The sequence below is a fragment of the Rhipicephalus microplus genome, chromosome 8 (genome assembly GCF_043290135.1).
Source record: "Rhipicephalus microplus isolate Deutch F79 chromosome 8, USDA_Rmic, whole genome shotgun sequence".
Lineage (NCBI taxonomy): Eukaryota > Metazoa > Arthropoda > Arachnida > Ixodida > Ixodidae > Rhipicephalus > Rhipicephalus microplus.
Genome location: NC_134707.1, coordinates 97886039 through 97907159, shown reverse-complemented (window position 1 = coordinate 97907159; position 21121 = coordinate 97886039). Strand labels below are relative to the sequence as shown.

Here is a 21121-nt window from a genome sequence, read left to right as displayed (position 1 = left end):
ATGCCCTGACGCTGGCTCGTCATGACAAGCACGCAAAATATCATCGCGGAGAGCAGCAGGAACGATGAGGAGGTAAACAGTTTTCGTTGAATGAAAGTTGCGCTTGTAGAGGATGCCTTGGCGTAGACAGAAAGATGACAAATCACACACGAATTGACGTGGGGGTTGTGGGCGACGTCCCTCAAAGTATTCGATCAGTGGTTGTAATTCTAAGTCTTCGCGTTGCTGCTCAGCCACGTTTAATTATGCGTGAATAGCAAGGCAGCTGAAGTCTTCATCTTTGTCTTCTTCAGTGATCTCGACGGGTGCGCGGGAAAGACAGTCAGCGTCGGTGTGTTTCTGACCAGACTAGTAAACCATCGTTATATCGAATTCTTGTAACCGAAGGCTCCATCTTGCGAGACGGCCCAAAGGATCTTTCAGATTCGCTAGCCAGCAGAGAGAGTGGTGGTCACTGAGGATTCGGAAGGGGCGTCCATACAAGTAGGGCCTGAATTTCGTTATGGCTCATACAACCACCAGACATTCTTTTTCAGTCGTCAAGTAGTTCTTCTCCGCAGATGACAACGTGCGGCTAGCGTAGGAGATGATGCGTTCCACTCCATCTTGATATTGCACGAGAATAGCTCCGAGGCCAAGGTTGCTCGTGTCAGTGCGGACTTTTGTGTCTGCTTCGGTGTCGAAGTGACCTACGATCGGTGGCGTTTCTAGGCGTTGTTGAAGGTCGCGGAAAGCGCTAGATTGTTTGGGGCCCCAGACGAAGGCGACGTGATCCTTGAAGAGTTGTTGTAGAGGGTCGGCGATTTTCGAAAAGTCGGCACGAAGCGGCGGTAATAAGCACAAAGTCCCAGAGAGCGGCGTATATCATGCTTTGTTTTCGGTATCGGGAACAAAGCAACTGCCATAGCCTTGTCAGGATCGGGGCGAACACCACTGCTGCTGACAATGTGGCCAAGGAATTTGAGTTCCTCATTTCCAACATAACACTTTTCCGGTTTCAGAGAGAGGCCGGCAGTGCGAATAGTCAGAAGTACTGCCCCAAGCCGCTCAATGTGCTGTCAAAAGTTGCAGAAAAAGTAACTACGTCGCCAGAGTACACTAAACAAGAGTGCCACTTCAGGTCACATGAAACTGTGCCCACAATTCATTAGAATCTGGCTTGAGTGGAGCACAGGCCAAAAGGGAGAACTTTGAATTCATAAAGACCGCCAGGTGTAATAAACGCTGTTTTTTCTCGGTCCCGTTCATCTACTTCAATCTGCCAATATCCGCTACGGAGATCCATGGAAGAGAAGTAACGGGCATGTCGCAGGCGATCCAAGAAGTCATCAATACGAGGAAGAGAATATACGTCTTTTTATCGTTATGCTGTTCAGTTAGCGGTAGTCGACGCAGAATTGTAATGAACCATCTTTCTTTTTAACCAGAACAACTGGTGACGCCCAAGGACTTGTCGATGGTTGAATTACGTCGTCGTCGAGCATTTGTTTCACTTGATGACGGATAGCATCTTGCTCCTTCTGCGACACGTGGTAAGCATGTTGGCGCACGGGTTGCACGTTGGGCTCAGTGATAATTCTATGCTTCATTAGAGGAGTCTGCCGGACTTTCGAAGTAGTGGCAAAACAGTCACTAAAGGATGAGAGGAGATGGAGGAGCCTTGCCTTCTTAGTGTCTTCCAACTAGCGATTGACGTTGAGGCGACTAGTCACGTCAGTATCGCAGCTGTTGTCAGTCGAGATTGTCGTAATCAAAAGGAAGGCGTCCAAATCATTCAATGCCTCCAAGTAAGCTATGGTTGTGCGTTTCACAAAATGCCTGTATTCGCCACCGAAGTTCGTAACTAAAACGGTAGTCGGGACATTTCGCTGTTGAACGAGACTTCGAGCAATGGCCACTTCCCGATAAAGCAATAACGTCAGGTTACTTTCGGCGATGCCCATAATAGACTGTTCCCGTGGACACTCAACAAGCACGAAGATACTACTGCGAGGTGCAGCGTGACGCAATCATCGACTACGCGTAAGGCCATGCCACGATTTTCGTTCTCGATGACGGAATCTGGAGAAACAGGGTTAACAGAACTGACGAACAAATCACGCAGATTAATTATCGCTCCATACTCTTGCAGAAAATAAATGTCCAAAACGACCGGCCGAGAAAAATTGTGCAGTACAAGGAATGATGCTACAAAAGCCGACGCAAAAATCTCAAGCCTGGCGGTGCACCTTTATATAGGGGATACGAGGTGTCTTCCAGCGTTTATTAGTTGAGGGCCGTCCCACGTTGTCAGCACCTTGTGTAGATGGGTGGCCAATGACGCACTCATCACCGAGTAATCAGCTCCCGTGTTGACAAGCGCAGTCACCAGATAACATTCGACCGAAACGGTAGTGGCAGCGGGCGTTCTATTGGCGGTTTCACAAACAGGCTTTAACGGCACGTCGTAAGGCAGCGGCGGAGGGTATTTGTCGGTTCGCGTGACACCGGCCTCACCTCCGGAGGTCGCCGTTTTCAGTTTCCCCGGCGTGGGCTTGCGCCACTGACACCAGGGAACCCAAAGGCGGGTCGGGCGCGGTGCGTTGATGTGGATGGACGGGGTGATGGTGACCGTGACTGTCGTCGCGGCGGGACAGAAGCGTGATGACTACCTTCCAAGTCATCCGTAATTTCTTGTAAGCGCTCACCATAGCCTGGACAAAGTGCATCTTGGTGGAATCCGCGTAGGCCTATTCGTCGGTAGTAACAGTCGCGGTACATGTGTCCAACGTCGCCACAATGGTAGCACAAAGGACGATTGTCGGGTGCACGCCAGACGGTGGACTTCCGCGGGCCAGGACGAAAATCGGCCTGAGAAGGCAGGCGATGGGCTGGAGTTGGAAAGCGTCTGGGGATCCCAGTAGGTTGATGAGCAAAATGTCCCGTCGCCGGCGTAGAGGCGCGTAGGGCATCCGCGTAGTAAAGAGTGGGAGGTTCGACTTGCGATGGTGGTGAGGAGTGAACGAACTGCCTGATTTCGTTACGGACGACGTCCGTAAAAACAGCGCTACTGGGAGGGGACGCTGCATGAAATTTTCGAAGTTTTTCGCGTACAAGTTGCCGTATGAGTTCTGTGAGGACTTCCCTGTTATCACCTCCTGGTACAAGCGAGCATGCAGCGGACATGGCCGTCTGACTCTCATACTGCGACACCAGCTGCCGAAGCATGCGCTCCATAATTGTGGCCTCACGTATGAACTCGGACACAGTCGTAGGAGGGTTGCGCACAAGGCCCGCGAAAAATTGCTCCTTTACGCTTCGCGTTAGAAGGCGCACTTTCTTGTCTTCTGTCATGTGGGGGTCATCCCGACAAAACAATCACGACATTTATTCGACAAGCATGGCGACGCTCTCGTTCACTATTTGAAATCGCGAAAAAAGTGCCTGCTCCGCTCTCTCTTTGCGTTCGGGGTTACTGAACGCGTCGCGAAGCTGCCGATGGGATTCCTGCCAACTTGTGAATGAAGTTTCATGGTTCTCATACCACACTCTTGCCGCGTCTAAGGGGGAGATATACACGTTCTTCAACTAACGGCGATTGTCCCAATCGTTGATGGCAGCGACCCGGTCAAAATGGTCAAGCCAGTCTTCGACATCCTCACTGGCATCACCATGGAATAGGTTGGTTGTGCGAGGCGTGTTGATGAGACAGGGTACGCTAGCGAGTGGGTCATGCTCGGTTTGGGTTGAGGATGTGGCAAACATTGTCCTCACGGAACTTGCCAACGGGCCGTACTGTGGTGGTAGTCCTTGAAGGCGGCGTCTGCTTCAATAGATGTCAGCAGACCCTGGTGCACTGGCGGTGGTTGCTTCTGGTTCAGGACCAGCAGGCATAAGACGTTGCAGTACAGTACCCAGCACGTCCACCAGTCTGTCGCGAAAGGAAAAGATAGGCAGGAACTCGAAGTGAAGGACTGTTTACTCAGCCACAGCTGCCATTCACTTCTTCGCTCTCGTCTTCTGCCCCCAAGACAGCGTGGGAATATGTTGGCGAATTTAGAGCAATACACGAGAGTATGTCTATCAATGATAGCCCACAGACACGATTCACCCCAAGAGACACTAATAACGTCGAAGGGAACTGTCTATATCCAAAAAGTAGAAAGTACTTGTCTTCGTTTAACAGAAGAGCCCCGCCGCGGTGGTCTAGTGGCTAAGGTACTCGGCTGCTGACCCGCAGGTCGCGGGTTCAAATCCCGGCTGCGGCGGCTGCATTTCCGATGGAGGCGGAAATGTCGTAGGCCCGTGTGCTCAGATTTGTGTGCACGTTAAAGAACCCCAGGTGGTCAAAATTTCCGGAGACCTCCACTACGGCGTCTCTCATAATCATATGGTGGTTTTGGGACGTTAAACCCCACAAATCAATCAATCAATCGTTTAACAGAAGAGCCCCAGAGATGATACACCAACCAATCCCATGCATGGTAGGAGTCGATTTCACTCGATGGCGTTTCTAGCTTTCAGACATTGTTTACGACGTGGCAAATTCTTTTGTGTATTCTGACAAGTTTCGTACAGTCATTCGACACTCGTCAGAAAGAGTGAGGCTTATAGAGTAGCTTATAGTCCACGGATCACTTCACCAACGGCAGCAGCCAGGTTTCAGCACACTGTGATATTTATGCCAGATAAAATACTATACGAGTCAGCTGGTGGACCTAATTTCTAAAGTATAAAACTTTTCTGCTCTTGCATTTAGCGCCCAGCCCTATCACATGATTGTTTTAAGAGTGACGGCTAGGTAGGCCGACCAAAAGGCAGTTTTCATTTTTAGAGCAAAATAATATTACCAACTCTGAGGGGCAAAAGCATCCATGGGCCAGAGCGTTTGTGTGTTCCAAGTCTTTTAAAGATGCGGCCTGCTACCACAAATTCTGAAAAGTACGCTGCCTTTTTTCCGTCATCGTTTCAGTGCATATGCTCCTTTTCTACAATTATTCCCTTATCGGTTGAATATACGCAACTGTTATCATTTGCATTGTTTTTCATAAGAAAATTTATCACCAAAATTCCTTTTTGCAATTTCCAAGAAGTAAACTGGCGTTTTTTCTATCATAATTTCGGCACATATGCTCATTTTCAACAAATCTTTCCGAAGGGGTTTATTACACGCTTTTGTTATGATTTACACTCTCTTTCATAGAAAAATTTATCCCCAAAATTAATTTTGTGCAATTTTTAAACAGTACGCTGCCTTTTTCCATCATCGTTTTAGTGCACATGCTCCTTTTTGATAATTATTTCCTTATTGGTTGTTTATACTCACCTGTTCTTATTCCCATTCTTTTTCATAGGAAACTTTATGATCAAAATTCAATTTTGCAATTTCTAAAAAGTACGCTGGCATTTTTTTCACCATTGTTTTGGTGCATACGTTTATTTTACACAAATGTTTCCTGATTGGTTGAATATATGCAGTTTTTATCATTTTCATTTTTTTCATAGAAACCTTTATTACCAACAACCATTTTAGTGAAATTGTCGCTGTAGGTTGTGAGCAGATTGCACAAGTGTTTTTAACATTGAAGGCGTGGTTTCTTCAAGATCAGTTTTTTTTAACTTTTGGCTACCTGATATACTTTTTTTTGAAAATTATCCGACCAATCTGACTAAGACTTTTTCAAAATATACCTATAACCACCTTTCAAATAGCCTGAAGGAAATGAAGAGTACAAGTAGGGACTCACTTTTTTTTGTTGTACACAATGATAATAATCAGATTCATCAAACAATCATGCCAAGATTGTTCATGCCATATGACAATGTTATTAGAAAGAGCTGCATTGTAAGCGTGCCCCGCCGTGGTGGTCTAGTGACTAAGGTATTCGGCAACTTGCCTGCAGGTCACGGGATCGAATCCCGGCAGCGGCGGCTGCATTTCCGATGGAGGCGGAAATGTTATAGGCCCGCGTGCTCAGATTTAGGTGCACGTAATGAACCCCAGGTAGTTTAAACTTCCGGAGCCTTCTACTGCGGCGTGTCTCATAATCATATCGTGGTTTCGGTACGTTAAATCCCAGATATCAATCAATAAAGCGATGTAAGCGTAAAGAAGCAAAAGCGGAAGAAAAGGCACCGTGCGATTGGCGGGGACGGAAGCTATAACATTCCAATAGCGCGTACAACGCTTTACTAACGGAACTACCATGGTTACTAAACCGCCGTCCACTTTATCAAGTATATATGTGCATCAATTGTGGGAGCATCCGTGGGCTCCACCATGAGCCATGACAACGAGTGTAGACCACGTTTTCCGCCTGTTCGACGTCATGCAGCATGCGGGCTTTTTACGAGATGGCAGCTGAATAAGTTTTTCTCGCATACTACCCCAAGGCAGAAAGTTTGCTAGGAGACCCTCGATTTGAAGGGAAAAGAAAGAAGAGTGCGGTTAAAAGTACATTTGCTTTGTTGGAATCACCATAATGAGATCTTGCATACAATCGTGCCAAGGAAAGTGTAAGCGATGTTGTTAGAAGTGATTACAACGCAAGTGTAAAGGAAAAAAAAGTCTCACAAACGGGAAATACAAACTTCAGCAATGAATATTGACACCTCAGCCAGGCCACGATGGCCGCTTACATTAAAGAAATCATGGTCATCCGCAATTCCTGTGGCGTGTAAAATTCTGACGAAGCCGCAACGATGACAAAATTACCTCAACCACCTAACTACGTCAAGTAGTCTTTCGGCTCACACGCTGCAGCAGCTCTGATGTCATTTTCAGCAAAAAAGGACTTAGTATTTGGGCGTTTTATAAACGCCACTTGCCATGCACCGGATCTTTACGGAAGCAAACGCTCGACCATTCCGTGAGAGTTTCTGCACGGTCGCGACGCGAGAACGGTGAACTTTAAGGTGTCAAGCCTGTTGACGGCGACCACATGATATATTACAAGCTTTATTAAGCCTGCGGTACCTCCAGCAGTCTTGCTGAAGGAAGAAGGATTTCCTGTTAACTACCATGGCCTGAACAAAACCACTCAGAAGGACGTATATGCATGCCTACTAAAAACAATGGTGTGGATAGACTTTGGAACCTGAAGGATATTTTTGATAAAAGTCTGCACTACTAGTGATTAGCTAAGAAGCTTCGTCATTGACGTGCTCTTGGCCGACATTCTTCTACATCTTGGCTACGTGCCAATATGTTCCAAAATTAGTAAGATGAAACATTTTTGCACGTGGTTGAGTGGATGACATAAAAATAGTGACATGCATGGCATATACAGCATGACCTACAATCCCCACTTACAGCGCGCTTGCGATAATTTCGCTAATTTAACCTGGGGCAATTTAGATAGGTGGTTACACGAAAAGCATTAAAAGAGTATCGAAAGGTGGCCGAGTTGAAACTTATTTGTAGTGGGCAGCGCAAAAAATGACAACACACGAGGAGGTGCGAGGACAGCGACTGGTTCAGCGCTTGTACCGCTTCATTCTTTTGTATGGTTTCATTCAGTGTCTTGCTCAGTATACATGAAAATTATAACACACACATCATGTATGGCTTGAGTCGCATGCCCTGCTCATGGTAAAATGGCGGCCGTTTCACTAGTTTAATACCTTAACGCTATAATTACGCGACTTGACCGAATGACGAGTCTTAAGAACAAGCGGTGTTATGAAAATCATCATATGCATCGGATTTAGAGTGTGACTTACATGCATGGCTCGTGACGTGCTCCCGGCCGTTTTGCAATAGCTCAATATATACCGTAACAGGTTACGTACGACAGTAATTTAATGAACGACAGGTAGCACATAAAGATCAATGTATGCATGCAAAGTATGACATAATTTTTACGCCACGCTCACTATGTGCTATCAGCTGTTAAGATAGCCTGACATATTTTCCGAATGTTATATCACAGGGTGCTTCCAAACGATCATACATGAAACGTTGGAGCATTCAAATGGTATATGCATATTAAGCACAGCACAATTCACACGCTATGCTCCTGATCTGATCGTGGACATTATGGTAGCTTGACACATAGAAAACCTCGTCTGGCGTGATATAACAATGATGAACAAATGACAGGTGCCAACATGAATGTCACTATAAGTATTTAACGTGCGGCATCTTTTTCGTGTCCCGCTCATGATTTGCGGGTGACCGTTATGGGCCCTTGCCCAATATCAAAATTGCTATGTGACACGGTTATGACGAAGACAAATGAGAAATAGGAACACCAGAACTCAGGAATTCGTGTCATGCATGATGAACATAAAAAAGCATGTCGTTACGCCAAGAATCATGGCAGGCATGTCATGTGCAGAACGTGTCCCACGAATGTGCTATGAGCAGTTCCGCTTTCTTGACATGCAGCGAAAGGCGCATAGAGCGACGTGAATCTAAGATGAAAATAAACGACAAGTATTAGCTTGAAAAACATAACACGCATTTCTTGCGTGGCATATTTCACACGCCACGTTGTTTATCTGTTAGTGGTAGTTTTATAGCCGATGCAATACGAAACTTCTACAATGTGCACAAACCCATTCACCTGATATGACATGCTGTAGCATATTAATTGAGAAATTGATGTCATGTACGAAATTACATACATTACAAGTCGTTTTGCTAGTGCGATATATAGCAAAATCGGTATGGCTTGGCACAGCTGCATGGTGAACATATGTGAAGTTCGCAGAACGAAAATAGTGGCATGCATGTCATGTTCGCAATAACTTACACACCACGTTCAATCATAGTACTTTCATGGTGATTTCATGCACTTGTTAAACATCAAACTGTGTATCGAGCGAAATAAGTCCAATACCGAACCTGTGCAAGTAGCAGCATGAAAATCATGACATCCGTGTCATGTGGAACACCATTTACATGCTGCGTTCACGGTGTGCTCGTGGTCATACTGTAAATGTGGTATCACAACATATCAATATTTTTTGTGTTATGTAAAATCTCTGCAAAACAGCAATTGGGGTGGATAATATTAAAATCCCGATATTAATGTCGCCTAGAGCATAAGTTCAGCGAGTAATTTGTTGTTCTCTTGGTTATATTGTTAGTTTTATACATACCCAAATGCATGGGGATTGTCAAAAGTGTTTCAATAATATGAGCGACAAGTAGTAGGATAATAACGACTACATTTATGGGATGTACGACTTTAGTTGCCGCAAAAATTCTAGGAGAATTTGCAGTCATTTCTTTACAGCAGATATCTAGATTTGAAATAGCGTGGAATAACAGTCTGATGAACACAAACTGAAGGTCTAGCATGACATCCGTAAAAAGCATGGGATGTACGCCATTTTTCACGTGTAATCTTAGTGACGTTCTCATAAGTAGGATGTCTTGCTTTGGTCAGAATAAGAACCCATGTGGTATGTGCAGTTCCTCCCTGACTGTTCTGCATTGCATTGGTTATCGAAATACGCAGGCTGCTCCGATCTCTTGTGGGCTTTATTGCAATATAAAAATTCACTTTGTTTCCAATTGCCTAGTGCACAAATAAAATATACTGCGAAAAAAAGTCACCTTTAGTACGTTGAAGACTTGAGTCATCACGGCAACATCCGTGTACTCTCTGTAGATGTTCAGCAACCCAAAGTGGGTGATATTGTCATTCCAAAAGGTGACTATACGTCCGAAGAATGCAGGGTACTTGGACTCTCGCAGGAAGTTGGGCCTGTACAGAGGATGGTCACAACAAATTTGTTCGCAGAGACAGAAGGCACGATTACACGTTGCAGTGTACAATACTAGCACAGGAAGTCGTCACCACTATTTCTTTTTCGCCAATGTGCGAGACTGCTCAGAAGGCGAAAATCTCGGATGCCTAATCTAACGAGAAAAGTAACCGCCAGCTTCAGTGCCGATACACGCAGTCCGAATGTTCATAACATAATGACGTAAATAACTTGACTGAACAGATCGCCTAAATTAGCGCCGTCCTGATGACATCGCCTACGCTGGCTTCACATCTTATTAGTCACGCATGAAACCGGCGGATGCTCAGTGGTTAGGTGGTCACGGATGCAGTGCCAAAACATGTGACGCATCGAAGGCTTGCTAATACATGTGCTCCCAGAGGTGGTAGGTAATCATATCATGTTTGAAAAGCTTTCACCGGTGCACTGAGTAAAGGGTGGGGGGCTGATGGCATCGAATGACGCGTTCACAGTAAAAAAAAATCTCTTGATGGTCCAAAATTTAAATGCCAACTTGAACAATGCGCACACATTAGAACGCGAAACCAGGAATTAATGAAATGACTGTAGGGCTTGGGTTGATTATTGTCAGGTTGAGCGCACAGAGCAGTGCGCAGGGTTTGCTTCGCGTTATGATAGTGAAAGAACCCATCTCGCTATCGAACCGCTATGGTGATCTAGTGCTTATGCTACTCAACTGCTGGCCCGCAAGGTCTGGGCACTAATACCGGCGGTTGCGGCTGCAAGCTAGAGACCAGAGACAGCTGGATACCTGTGTACTTGTTAAAGCAATACTTCTTTGCATATTAGTTGGTTCATACTTGAAAAAAAATTGCCCGCAGCTTCCCTCGGGGGAACACTGAGGAGGATGCGGAGCATATAATTGGTTAACGGGGTGTTAAAGTGCGACTTACTTGGGTCGATGGCTAAATTGGTTAACGTGGTTGTGAAATGGGGTGTTAAATTGCGACTTACTTGGGTCGATGGCTAAATTGGTTAACGTGGTTGTAGGAGGGGGTGTTAAATGAGTGAACACGTACACACGTATGCGAAAGGACGGCGCTGGTCGAAGGGACGTCGATCATTGTGTTTGTGGATTCGTTGAAATTCATTTCACCGCGACCTTGGACGTCGACGCGCCGTACAAACCAACCGACGAGCGGCAACTGAGCGAGCGAGCGCCGACCTTGAGTATATATACAGCGCGACGGCGCATGCACTGTCAGCTGTTGAATGTTCTCGAAGGAGAAGCGCGCGCGCGGCACAGATGGCGACGGCGCGACGGCGCATGCTCTGTCAGTTGTCGAATGTTCTCGAAGGAAAAGCGCGCGCGGCACAGATGGTGGGCGACGGCGCGACGGCGCATGCGCGCGCGTCAGCTGTCGAATGTTCGAGAAGCGGTGCGGATGGCGCGGACGGCGCACTACAAGGCGCGAGTATAAGAAGCTTCCGCATCTAAAAAGTATTTGCTGCACAAACTTGAAAGAAAGCGAGAAGGGAGACAGTTGGTAGCCCGCGCTCTTTCCTGTCTCCCTTCTTGTTTTCCTTTAGGCTGCGCAGCAAGTCGATTTTGCTGTATACATAGTTCACTTTCTTTTCTGCTTTCCCTTGAAATCTATTTTTGTCAGGGCCAAGTGTACCATGCACATGGCTTTACGCAGACGCTACATGGGCCTTGGGGATCATATTTTCTACACGCCTTCACTACTATGGCTCTCCTAATTGTATCGTGCTTTTCGGAACTGTTACAATGGTATCTGCTTCCTGCGTTTCATTGTCCTAAATGTGTAACATGTGCATTATATATTATAAGTCAATCGCAGAAGTGCTCTTTAGAGGGCTGTTAAGTTCCCTGAAATAATAAGACCTTACCCAAGAAGAACAGGAGAACTTGAAAATATTGGGATCTATATATATATATATATATATATATATATATATATATATATATATATATATATATGCTCACGGCTGGTTATTTTTTCACCCACTTTTCTTTCTTTTTATTTACATTCTATTGCTTATAATAACTTCCCCTATACATTCCTTGGCATTACTGTCTGTTAGATCTCATCATTATTGTGTCAAAACACGGAAAAACGAGCCCTTAGGTATACTTCTTTCCCATATTGATTAATGAGGGTCTCGTACTAGCAGACTTGTTGTAATTAGGTTGTATACGAGGGACTATCGATCAGCGGCCCACTCGTAATAAGTTCACGTGCTACGTGACGCCAAACATGCGAATAAAAGAGTGTTTCACACCCGTCGCTTGGCTTATTGATGGCGCTGACTGGCACTTCTACTTCTAAATTCACATATAATCCCCCCAAAAAAAGTGGATGGAGGGAAGGCCGCTGTGATAGCTCAGTGGTTAGAGCATCGAACGCGTTATTCGAAGGTCATAGGTTCGATTCCTGCTCACGGCTGCTTATATTTTGACCCGTTTTCTTTCTTCTTATTTACATTCTATTGGTTCAAATAAGTTCCCCTATACATTCCTTGGCATTACTGTCTGTTAGATCTCATTAATATTGTGTCAAAACACGAAAAAACAAGCCCTTAGGTATACTTCTTTCCCTTATATATATATATATATATATATATATATATATATATATATTTATATTCACGCATTAAAAGCCGTAGAGACAAGACAGGGACAGTGGCGCAAAAAGACACGAGCGTGTATCTTCAAACGAAGCGCTAACACACACTTCTTCATTCTCTTTGCCCTTTTCGGCTGGCTAGTACTTGCCGGCTCAGAACTCTAGGTGACGTTATTACCCCTCCCATTAGATTATTGACTCTATGCTGATACACATTAGGACAGCAGGAGTCATAAGGAAAACAAATGGAAGAAACTATACTTATGGTGCAGAGGGCATATGGAGGGTCCAAAAAATTTCTGTGGTTGGTCATAAGAAAAAAAAACATTAACACAGTTCACAGTTCGTTGAAGACCCAATGAACAACATAAAAAAAGAAAATGTTTGCTGCCAGGGCACAATCAGGCGATTTTCACCATGTAAAGTAAGGTTTTAGGCGGACGACATGCACAATCTCTGTTTGTGATGAGTGGCGCTGGGTAGTTGCCGAGACTCCGTCTGGAATAGCTTCACAGTTGGCCTCGTTCAACCACCGAAATACTTTGTAGGGTCCGAAGTACTTGCTCAGGTGTTTCTTGCTGAAACCTCGCCGTCTAACAGGAGGTAAACCCACACTTGGTCGCCAGGTGGATAGGTGACTCGTCGATGGTAAATATTGCACCTTCGGGCGCCTTCACATTGCTGCGATCTTATTGGCACATGAGCTAGATTACGTGCTTTTTCTGCACGATGAATGTAATCCATCACGTCAGTAGTTAGCAGCTCGTGTTGGTCGATGTCAGAAGGAATCATGGCAGCTAGCATGGTTTGCACGTCTCGAACGTAAACGAGGCGGAAGGGTGCGAAGCATGTTGTTTCCTGGGTTGCGGTGTTGTGCGCAAACGTTACGTACGGGAAGATCTCGTCACGCGTTTTATGCTGCACATCCACCTACATGGAAATCATGTCCACCAGCGTTTTGGTTAGCCTTTCTGTCAGACCGTTACTCTGGGGGTGGTATGCGGTTGTCTTACGGTGGTTCATGTAATTGAGCTTGAAAAAGTCGTCCAGCAGTTGGGCCGCAAACGCCGTCTCTCGGTCAATGATGATACATGATGGGGCGCTATGACGAAGCACAATGTGGTGCATGAAAACTGGGTGACTTCAGATGCTTTACCGCGTGGTAGTGGCTTCGTCTCAGCGTACCGCGTCAAGTAATCAGTTGCGATGATAATACACTTGTTTCCGGAGTGAGACAAAAGAAACGGTCCAAAAAAGTCTATCTCAACTTGGTTAAACGGCGTATACGGTGGGTCGATCGGTTGTAGGAGGCCTGCAGGCTTCAGAGGCGGTGACATGCAATGCTGACATTCGCGGCTTTCTTTCACGTAGCGTTTGACACAAGCTGCGAGTTTAGGACAGAAATATAGCTGTCGGACCCGGTCAAGCGTCTGTGAGTATCCCAGATGACCGGAGGTCGGCTTATTGTGGCAGGCTAATATGATGTTATCACGAAGGTCTTGAGGAACGACTAGAAGATAGGATCTGCTGCCGACACCAGCATTTCTCTTGTATAATATGCCGTGTCACAGGTGAAATGACGGCAACGTACGGGGAAGTGCAAGATACATGTGGTGCTGCCTTCTAAACGAACGATGATGGGTCTTAACTCGGGGTCCGCTCGTTGCTTACTGAGTAGGTAGGCGCGCATAGAGATAAAGCTTGAACTTTGTAATCGCGATATTACCGTGAGACATTCCTTCTTTGACGTTGAATAGCTGGTCTCGGCACGTGATAAGGTGCGGCTCGCGTAGGTAATCACACGTTTGGTCCCATCTTGTGTTTGCACCAAGATAGCTTCGAAAACAATGTTGCTTGCATCAGTGCGCACCTCTGAGTCGGCGTCTTAACCAAAATGGCCAAGTACAGGGGGGAAGACGATCGATGCTGCAGTTCTACAAAGGGAGTCGCTTGTTTCTCAGTCCAAAGGAACAGGGTGTCGACACGCGTAAGCCTGATGAGCGACTCCACAATCTTCAGAAATTTTCAATAAAGCGGCGATAGTATGCGCAGAGCCCCAGAAATTGTCGAAGACTTTTCTTTTCTGTCGGAGCCTTAAAGTGGCCACAGCGGCAGTCTTCTCGAAAACGGACGGAATACCTGAAGCGCTATCAACGTGACCCAGAAACGTCAGTTCTTTGTAGCCCAAATGACACTTCTCACGTTCGAGCGCAAGGTCAGCGGATCGTATACTTTCAGGAACACTCAGAAGGCGACCAAGGTGCTCGTCAAACGTTTTTGAAAGCCCCGCCGCGGTGGTCTAGTGGCTAAGGTACTCGGCTGCTGACCCGCAGGTCGCGGGTTCAAATCCCGGCTGCGGCGGCTGCATTTCCGATGGAGGCGGAAATGTTGTAGGCCCGTGTATTCAGATTTGGGTGCACGTTAAAGAACCCCAGGTGGTCGAAATTTCCGGAGCCCTCCACTACGGCGTCTCTCATAATCATATGGTGGTTTTGGGACGTTAAACCCCACAAATCTAAACGTTTTTGAAAACGCAACGACATCAGCTAGATAGATGACGCAACTTTTTCACTTGAGGTCAGCGAGAACGGTATCCATCATTCGTTGGAATGTGGCCGGATTGGAACAGAGGCCGAATGGGAGCACACTGAATTCATGCAGACCGTGAGGAGTCACAAAAGCCGTGTTCTCGCAGGCACGTTCATCGACTTCCATTTGTCAATAACCTCTGTTGAAGTCGATTGAGGAAAAGTACTTTGCTTGGCTCAGCTCGTCAACAGAATTGTCCACTCGAGGCAACGGGTACACGTCTTTTTTGAGACGTTATTCAGTTTCCTATAATCGACACAAAAAGCGAAGTGAGTGTACTATCCTGCTTCTTTAAAAGGATCACTGGCGATGACCCTGGGCCGCTTGATGGCTGTATTACACCGTCTTGAAGCATTTCCTTCACTTCCTTTGAATCGCGCGTCGTTCGGTTGATAAAACGGGGTAAGGCTGTTCCGTATACGACGCGCGTCGATGTAGGTGATATTACGGTGCTTGGTAATCGATGACTGACAGATTCTCGATAAAGAGCAAAACAAGCGTGGAATTATATATCAGCCTTCGTTCGCTTTCGCCAGAAAGCGTTGGATTTATGTCGACGTCCTGGAGAGGTGCTTTGGCAATATTGGTTGCTATGGAAGCAAAACACTCAGTCACATTGGTTACTCGGTAGGCATAGACAATGACAGTACCAGGAAAAAAGTGTAAGCGCTCAAAGCTGAAGTTTGTAACAAGAACCTCGCAGTGGCCAGCCTGGAGGTGTAATAGGCTTCGTGCTACACAGACACCTTGGAAAAAACAGTAGGGATTGATTGGTCTCCGCCACCATTTCACCATGTGATGATTTGTTACAGGCCACTTGAAACATAACACTTGAGCGCGGTGGTCTCGTCGCAGCATCGTCAACTGCACACAGACTGACTCGGTTGTGTCTGGGATCATGCTCTGGTGTGGCGCTTTTTGTCAAAAACGTGACAAGCCGTTGTCAAATGTCGATGATAGCGCCGTGCTCCCTCAGGAAGTCCATGCCAATGATCAGGTCAAGAGAACACCGACGAAGAACGCTCAAGCTGACAACAAAGGTAGAACCGCGATGCTGCACTCGTGCCGTGCAAACGCCGAATGGCATGACGATGCGCCCGCCATCAGTACGAATTGGCCTGAGGTTCCAAGGCGTCATCACTTTCTTCAGAAAAGCAGCCTGTTTTCAGTTATTATAGAAAAATTCGCACCAGCGACAACTAAAGCACTGGCTTTGCGACCGTCGAGCAGCAGTGACATGTCTAATGAAATCTTAGCGAAACCAGCTGGTGTCGTCGTCGTCGGGGAATCGTCAATTTGCGGAAGCATCGGTAGGAGGCCTTGAGTTTGTCTAGTATAAGCGGCCACGCCCTCGAAGGTTGCTGTGGTTAGTTTTCTCGGCATGGTCTGAGTGACCGACTCTGCGCCGCACTCGAATAGGTACGGGGACTAGGAGAAAATCAGCGATGTGACGGAGAGCGTGACTTTGCAATGATGAAGTTCCGCACTGCTGAGCCACATACTCTTCACTTTCAGGGGGCAGCTGACCGAACCTGGGTGGTGGTGAGTCCGTAAAAAATCCGCGTTGTCAAAGTTGTCAATAAGAACACTGTCGGTACAGATGCCCAGCTTCGCCACAATGGAAGCAGATATGACGTCGATACGGCTGTCACAAAACATAGGCTCAAAAAAAAGGCGCGCCGCCAAATTCTCGCGACGAAGCACCGAGAGGTCAACGATAAAAAAAAGAAAACAAGCATCCAAAGACTCTACGGGCACGCGTCCCTCTCCCCTCGGAAGCGTAGGTTCGCCGACGAACCTCCTCGCATCGGCGGCCGAGCAAGCCCTAGAACGTTCTCGATGGAAAGGGGCGTGGCGATGCAGGGTTGCGTCATCCGTCGCGGACGGATTTCGTACCGTCTCGCCCTTTCTCCCAGCCTTCGCAGCGCATCGCGCCGACGAAATGATGAGAATTTCCTGGAATCTCGCGCGGAAGGTATTTAACTGAGCAGCAGAGATGGGAGATCAGGAGAAGAAGGAAGTTAGCGCCAGTGTGCGTAGGGTATTCCGCAGCGTCTTTCGGCGAAGGTTTTGTCCTTAGTGACAAAGCAGGAGAAGGAAGTTAGCGCCAGTGTGCGTGGGGTATTCCGCCACGTCTGTCGGTGAAGGTTTTGTCCTTAGTGACAAAGCAGGAGACGAAGAAAGTATGCGCCAGAGTGCGTAGGGTGTTCCGCCTTGTGGGCGAAGCCTTTTGTCTTTCGTGACAAAGGAGGAGAAGAAGAGGATTTCCACCTGATGGGTGAAGACTGGAGCTACAGGCAAGAGTGTGTGTCTACTGCTATCGAGCGAAGACGCGTGGCAACAGCTGCGTGTGTGAAGCCGACGTGTTTCCGGCGAAGAAGTTTGGAGCCTGGAGAGCGGCCAAGTGAAGACGCGAGGTTTCCTGGAAGAGAAACTTCGGGGGAAGCGGAACGATAACAACGCTGGACTTTGAGTGAGTTATTCTCGGAAAAGTATCATCCAGACTTTTGTTCCAAGAACTTTGGACTGAATAAGTTTTCTAACTCCTTAGTCTTTAAGTGTCTTGGTTGTTCGATATATGCGTCTGCATTGTAGTACGTATTGTTGTCTGTGTCCGTTGTTTCGAGTGCGGCTGATTGTACTGTGTAGTACATTGTTTGATTGGTGACCCATTGTATTCAACTATTGTCGAGTGTGCATACTTGTGTATCTGCCATAACTGAGAATATAATTTTGTTTTGTTTATCAACTCTTGGCTCTGACTTGTTCTTTGGGCCACAGCCGGCGTCCGCTGGCGCGCCAAATAGGACCACTTCTAAATTGTCCACACTTTCGTGGTGCAGTTCGGGGGGCCGATACTTCGGCCCTCGGAATTAGCCCGGCGATCGCCTCCCGAATTAACGGGACCTGTGACAACGGCGCACGCTAGATGTCCGATTCCCGGGAGATCAGGCGAGGTGCGCTGTAATATGGCACCGCTTGGACCGTCTGCAGCATGGCTGGGGCCACGGTGGGATGCGGAATTGCCGGTGTAAAAGGTTGCCGCAAAGCTTGAGCATTGGACATTAGGGGTAAGTCACTGGGTGGTTGATAATTCCGCATGAAAGACGGTTCTCCTAAGGCAGGCTGAGCTTCATCTCGAACAACACTGGAGAACAAGGAGATAGGGGGCTGTGAGGGCATTGACAGCTTTTGGAGTTCTTCACGGATGACTGAACGTAAGAGCTCTCGGAAGAAATTCATTTGGCCACTGAGACCTTCCAAGTAGTCCATAGTTGAAGCGTTGACGTGCCGTTCGTATGACGGGGCCTGGTGCCTAATAGTGCTTTCGATGGTGACGGCTTCTGTGAGAAATTCTGACACAGTCTTGAATGAACTGCACACAAGCCTACCGAAAATATGCTCTTTCACCGCGCGCTTGCGGTGCCGTACCTTCTTTTCTTCTAGCAGACCGGAGTCAGCTCGATAGAAAAGACGCGTCATGTCTTCAACATACATCGCAACCCCTTCCTTTGGCGTTTGTATGCGGGACTGCAGGTCGCACTCAGCTCTGTTCCGACGGTGAAGGCTGACATATGTCCCAAGAAGTCGGCCTTTCAAGCTTTCGCATGAAGTAAGAATGCCTGCCTGGTTTTCATGCCATACACATGCGCTGTCCAAAAGACTGAAATTGACGTGCCGCAGTTTGTCTGCGTCATCCCACTGATTGTGCACGGCAACAAACTCATGTGCAACAAGCCAATCTTTGACATCCTCAAGTGCAGTGCCGTGGAAGAGATTTGGCGTTCGTAGTGTGAATAAGGTTGAAGTAAGGTTGAATAAAGCATTGAAGTAGCGTTGTGCCGTTCGTACCAATTGGTTTGGTGTCGGTAGGGCTGGTCGTAGCTGCCATGTTGTTTGCGAGCAGTCCAAACTCAGGGAATCGCCCTCGAATTCTTCTGCTGTTGCGGTGCACAGGAGTGACCACTGGTACGACGCTTGAGCTCTTGCTACGTGGAAGGGTACGGTGCATAGATTACTTTGCACCTCCACCTGCTTGTCACACAGCAACAGCCATGGAGGCTAGGCAGGAACAGTGGGGCTGAAAGACATGAGCGTGTATCTTCAAACGAAGTGCTAACACACACTTCTTCTTCGTTCTCTTCGCCTTAGTCTTTGTGAAGGTATGGCATATGGCGCAATGGGAGCGTTGTCAACAGGATAAATATATTTATCCTTGTTGACAACGCTCCCGTTGTGCCATATATATATATATATATATATATATATATATAATATAAATATATTTATCCTTGTTGATAAATATATTATAATATATTTATATTTATAATATATTTATCCTTGTTGACAACGCTCCCGTTGTGCCATATATATATATATATATATATATATATATATATATATATATACTTGAAAGTGGATATGTGAAATTCAAACAAGCACCCATCCCGTTTTGGGGTGGTTGGGGCTTCGAAACATGCCACGCGTGACAGGAACACAAGCAGTAACCATGGTGACAGTTGTGAGTTTGCACTAGCTATATGTTTACCTGTGCGTTCTTTTTGTTTGTGTTTAATGGCACCCCACCAGGGGTGTCGAGTTGCGGAGGTTTTCACTAGTGGTGTGTGTGTTCTTTCTGCGCGTCCTTCAGGAATCACCAGCGTTTGCCGTTCTTCGTGAAGCATTGCAATTGCTGCAATAACTATCATTATTTCTCCCTTACAATGAATCAGACATTTTTTTCTACAAGAGCTCTCACAAATCAACGTGACACGTTGAGACGTTCGTAGTATTTTTACATCAGAATGGCTAGGTCATGCGTGTACTATATAAAAAATGTTATTTTCTTCTTTTTAATGACTTCAAGAAAGGAGGCAAAGTCTCACAATGCCGCATCAACAATACGTTCTAGCCTTGTAGTCAAATTCAGAGCTGAAGAATAACGTTATTGCCTCTGCGTACACTTCTACTTTGCCATATATAGCGCAAACTTTCACTACGCCAAAATGTGCGTGATGTGCAAAAGAACATCTCGTGCAAGTTCGTTCGGGCGGAAAAAAAATCCTAATGGGGCTTCTAAACACGGTGCATTCGTTGTAAATGTTTACTCACTCTGGCGCAAAGGAAAAACCGATCGCGGTCTGGCTGAACTTGGACGCCTCATCAAGGAAGGTCCTCGGAGCCAGGTCCCAGCTGCTGGGACCACCACTAATGGTGTTCCTACCGTCCTTGTAGAGAGATTCGTAAAACATGACGTCACATAGGCCATCTGGAGGCAGGTAGAGCATACTTTTGCCTTTCGTATTGCGGACCGGCTCGCTCACAGTGCACAGGAACGTGGAGTTGGACATAACCGGGAGCTCTGAAAAGAAGATCCAGATGATGAAGCGAACATTACAATTCACATCCCACACGCCTGAAGGCAAACTTTTTTTTGAGGTGGGGATAAGGGAGCAGGGTGCCTAATGCACACTTTCCTGTGCCTGTAGAAATGGAAACAGTTGAATTTGTACTAACGCGTATGCCATCTTCTGCAAATTGAGCAGGCCGAGCTGAACACGTTCGCCACGCGAAACTGGCCGTGCTCTCTATACGCATACGTTTTTCGTCGTGATATTTTAGAGAGCGGGAGGGCACGAGGAATGTAGTCACTTTACGAAATTCTACTTTCCCCATTTTGTGTTTCAAAACACACGTATATAATATTCACCATCCATTGCGCCATGTATATTATGCAAGCTTGACGTTAAAACCATTAGCACGAGTGTTCAAGCGCTGGTACTGGTGTTTGCTATTTGTGGATTCGCAAGATAACTTGCTCGCGCTACTTTTTACGAAAAAGGGTTGCCCAAGGTACGGTTCGAGGTCGATGCACGTACTATTGCTGCTGATTGCTTCCTGATTCGTTCTTTTCAAAACTACCGGAACTCTATCGCGCGCCATGGGCGGTAAGCTAGGATGGTGATTGGTGGAGTAGAAAGCTTAGTCCATTCGCACTTCTATACACTGCAGGAAAAAAGGGGTCATTGGTATTTCATTTTTCACAAGTAATACGCAAAAACTTCTGGGAATATTTCAACACGACGTGATTTGGAATGTCTTCTCACCGAATGAACCATTATCTTGGAAGTAAAAGGAACATCAATTTTCGCTCGCATTGATGTGACATCGCGGTATTCATTATCACTAATAAAACCCTGCCTACT

At 46.5% G+C, this 21121-nt stretch overlaps 1 protein-coding gene across 1 annotated transcript in view; it reads right to left on the bottom strand.

Moving 5' to 3' along the window:
* Nucleotides 1-20625, bottom strand: part of LOC119165110 (uncharacterized) — a 123064-nt gene extending 102439 nt beyond the window's left edge. The window contains exons 1-2 of the mRNA XM_037417299.2: nt 20028-20625; nt 9545-9695 (exon numbers count right to left, since the gene is read on the bottom strand). Coding sequence (XP_037273196.2) covers nt 9545-9695; nt 20028-20266 — 390 coding nt within the window. The 5' untranslated portion in view covers nt 20267-20625. The remainder of the gene's footprint in view (nt 1-9544; nt 9696-20027) is intronic.
* Nucleotides 20626-21121: the final 496 nt, after the last annotated feature.